At 36.9% G+C, this 4,055-nt stretch overlaps 1 protein-coding gene across 1 annotated transcript in view; it reads left to right on the top strand.

The window, feature by feature from the left end:
* LOC106880209 (myelin regulatory factor-like protein) overlaps positions 1-4,055 on the top strand; it is a 138,197-nt gene that overhangs the window by 110,303 nt on the left and 23,839 nt on the right. Inside the window, exons 7-9 of the mRNA XM_014930066.2 lie at positions 473-480; positions 1,130-1,206; positions 3,505-3,706. Of these exons, the coding sequence (XP_014785552.1) occupies positions 473-480; positions 1,130-1,206; positions 3,505-3,706 (287 nt within the window). The remainder of the gene's footprint in view (positions 1-472; positions 481-1,129; positions 1,207-3,504; positions 3,707-4,055) is intronic.

The following is a 4,055-nucleotide window of genomic DNA, read 5'->3' as shown; positions in this document are numbered from 1 at the left end:
GTGTGTATGCATGTATGCAAAAGCCGGCGAGCTGGCAGAATCATTTGTACGCCGGACAAAAATGCTCAGTGGTATTTTTTGCATTTCCTTTACGTTCTGAGTTCAAATGCCGCTGAGGTCGACTTCGTGTTTCATCCTCTCGATGTCAATAAAGTAAATACCAGTTGAGCACTGGCATCGAATTAATCGATTTCTTTCCTCAGCTCAAAATTGCTGGCCTTGTACCAAAATTAGAAAGAATTGATATATATATATTCATATATATATATGCATTAGAGAGTTTGCAAAAGAATATTTGAATTTAGCTGTACGAATTCAAAAATGTGTTTATGGCTGTATGTAAGCTGTTACAGTTGGTGTTTTGTTTCAGACTCAGGCCAGTTCTAGTATAGTCAAAATAGTATAGTATAGTTCTGGTATAGTCAAAAATCCTATATCTTTGACCATCCGTTTTCCCTTTTTTATTTTTTAGATAAGCCAGTATTTTTAGTATAACTGATTGTCTGTCAACATGTTTGTGCACGCGTATCTGTGTGTGTGTGTGTGTGTGTGTGTGTGTTATTTCTTTACTGCCCACAAGGGGCTACACACAGAGGGGACAAACAAACGGATTAAGTCGATTATATCGACCCCAGTGCGTAACTGGTACTTATTTAATCGACCCCGAAAGGATGAAAGGCAAAGTTGACCTCGGCGGAATTTGAACTCAAAACGTAACAGCAAACGAAATACCGCTCAGCATTTCGCCCGGCGTGCTAACCTTTCTGCCAGCTCGCCGCCTTGTTTGTGTGTGTGTGTGTGTGTGTGTGTGTGTGTGTGTGTGTGTGTGTGTGTGTGTGTGTGTGTGTGTGTGTGTGTGTGTGTGTGTGTGTGTGTGTGTGTGTGTGTGTTTAAGTATTTTTGTGGTATGCAAACGAGAAAGAATGGACGAGGTGAAACACTAATGCTGAAACAAGGTAAAGAAGAAAATAAAAACAGAAGAACGAACAAATTATTCTGTAGCAAATCATCAAGAGTATGACATAAATGCTTCATTCAACCGATAAATACCTTTTTGCCTCTGAAACAAATACTCTTGAAATTCTCTTTATGTATCTAAGATTTTAACCTTAATTCCATTACTTTAAAGATGGAATCTACAGGTCAGACGATCAAAATTGAGCAATCTCAGTCAGATAGAAGTAAGAAGGCATTTTATCCAACAAGGTAAGTGTTCAATAATGAGTTATAAAAAATATATTTGAGGATATTTTATTAAGCAAATGTGTTGTTTTATTAACCCAGGCAGTCCCCTACATATCGAGTGGATGTTGATAAAGGATTTAATTTCTCTTTGGCGGATGATACTTTCGTTTGTCAGAAGAAAATTCATTTCTAGGTAACAGTTCACATTTGCCTGCCAAGTGTAGCAAAATTTGTCGAAACTCCTGAAGGAATTCACAAAAATGTGTTTTCCCCAATCTACTGACCACTGTTGTTTCTGATGTTGTTGTTGTCGATTATTTTATTGTGACTGATGCTAATTTCATTTTTTAGTACCGGAGTAAATACAGCTAAGTAGTCTACACGATGCTCTGATTACTCAGTTAATTAGCATCGTGGTAATTAACATTTCTGTCAGCGACATTGCATCAAGGTGCAAAAGCTGAAAAATTAAAGAATCTCTTCATGTTGTTGAGAAATTGATCCTATACTTTTTTCTTTCTGTTCATGTTATTTTTACTTAGCCTCGTGTTACCCCTGATTCAGCAGAACTTACGATCAAAGGCTCTCCAATTATAACCATCCCGCCTTCTTTTTCTATCTTTGACTACAATGTCCAACGTGTCCGTTCGATTTTAAAACGGTAGAATGTGATTTGTTAGACACTTGGCTGTTATTTAATGCAAGTCGAGCAACTGTGTAAGAACAATGAAGGCGAACCTTTCTTTAGCCCAGCGTGTCAACTTTTTAATTTGCTTAATAATTCTGTTATTGGAGTACCACTTATATGTATATATGTATTTTAGTTTAAGATAAACGCTTATAGATAAGCTTATTGTAAAGTGATATTGCAGGAACATTTTTTTTTCTTTCAAAATCCATCATGTGACGTGTCACTGCTGACTCGCATGTCAAAGGTTCACCATTACTAGTATGGAGACTCTCTTGTTGAATAATCTTGTAGTTGTACTTGTCTTTCCTAAAGTGGACTATTTAATGAGTGCATTAAAAATATTATTTTATAACTGTGGGTCAGAATTATTGATTTTTAATCCTTAGAGTGTTGAAGAAAAATGTTTCACGATATATGTTTTAGTTTTTTGCATTGTATTTGAATTACAACAGCATCAACTTTACCTTTCCTCCATCCGAGGTCGACAAGATGAAATACCAGTCACTTACTGGTATTTCATTTAATTGACTTGACATATTCTCCTCAGAATTGTTTTGTCTCGTGTCTAAATTGAAAATTTTGGAAACTGGCAGAATCGTTTAAGCATCGAAACTTGCGGATTTAGTTACAACTCTTTGAACGCTCTGAGTTCAAATACTGCCGAGATAAACTTGACAAAATGAAGTACCAGTCAAACACTGGAGTTGATTTAATCGACTAACACCATCCTCTCTCAAATTTCCGGATTTGTACCTATAATATTATTATATAATTGTTCAACATTTCGTAGTTTGGTAGGCAAATTTCTACTGCATCACCTTCTACACCTCCGTGTTGTTGGGGGGTGTGCAGCATTGTGTGTTCTTTTCTATTGTTGGGAGTGTGCAAACTCTTTCCGGTATTGTATTGCGTCAGTTTTCTTTCTCTTGAGGTCTGGAGCAGTTTTTTATTGTATTACTGTTTGTATTGTGTGTTGAGTGCGTAATGCATTGGGTACCTAGTTTGCTGGCGGAAGTTTATTTCACTGGATAATAGATGTATAGAGTGTCTTGTGTTTGGGGGTTGTTTTGTTTAGGTTGTATTACTGAATTGATAGTGTCTTGCATATGATGTGGACTGTTCCTAGCAGGGCTATTTTTTGGATAGTGTGTAGTGTTAAGGATCCAGGTATGGCTCCTATGTTTTTGTTCATATGTTTTATCATGCTCATTATTATTATTATTATTATTATTATTATTATTATTATTATTATTATTAAAGCGGCGAGCTGGCCGAATCGTTAGCACTCCGGGTAAAATGCTTCGCGGCATTTCGTCTGTCCATACTTTCTGAGTTCAAATTCGCCCAGGTCGACTTTGCCTTTCATCCTTTCTGGGTCGACAAATTAAGTACCAGTTGAGCACTGAGGTCGATTTCATCGACTACCCCTCCATGAAATTATTGGCCTTGTGCGAAAATTTGAAAGCATTATTATTATTATTATTATTATTATTATTATCATCACTATTATTCCGACTACTCCTATTTACTATCATTATCATCATCATCATCATCATTGCCAACAACAAACTACAACAACATTATTCCACATTGCCATAATTATATATTTGTTTTTTCTATCCAACCAGGATCGATCTGCACCCAAACCAAATGTGCAAAGTGACGGTGGGCCGGCTGCACTTCAGTGAAACTACATCCAATAACATGCGTAAGAAAGGAAAACCGAATCCTGATCAACGCTATTTCATGTTGGTCGTGGGATTACATGCTCATTGCGGAGATAACAATTATGTAGTGGCAGCACATGTATCAGAAAAGATCATTGTGAGGGTAGGGGTTCATTTTCATTCAACTACAGTATAAGAATAACATGGTTAGAAGAGGTAACCAAAAAATTTTACTTAACAACTGAGTCAAAAGAGAATGGGTAGTACTCACGTGACTCTTCAGAATCCCCATAATTTGTGTGGTGCGGAGGAAAGGAGAAAGTTAGCCTCAGAATGGGGTCGGACACGAACGTTTGCAACTCAATGAAATCTGCTAACGGTAACTTAAAGCCAAATGGTAGTATTAAACCGTGCTACGGATTAATCTACTTCACCGAAATGGGAATAGTTACTCCCTAGGTGCTTCCACATACATACAGTTTCAGCCTACCAAATTGCATTCACACCAAATT

This window comes from Octopus bimaculoides, chromosome 7 (genome assembly GCF_001194135.2).
Source record: "Octopus bimaculoides isolate UCB-OBI-ISO-001 chromosome 7, ASM119413v2, whole genome shotgun sequence".
Lineage (NCBI taxonomy): Eukaryota > Metazoa > Mollusca > Cephalopoda > Octopoda > Octopodidae > Octopus > Octopus bimaculoides.
The sequence above is the reverse complement of the archived record's forward strand: the minus strand, read 5'-3'. Positions and strand labels throughout refer to the sequence as shown.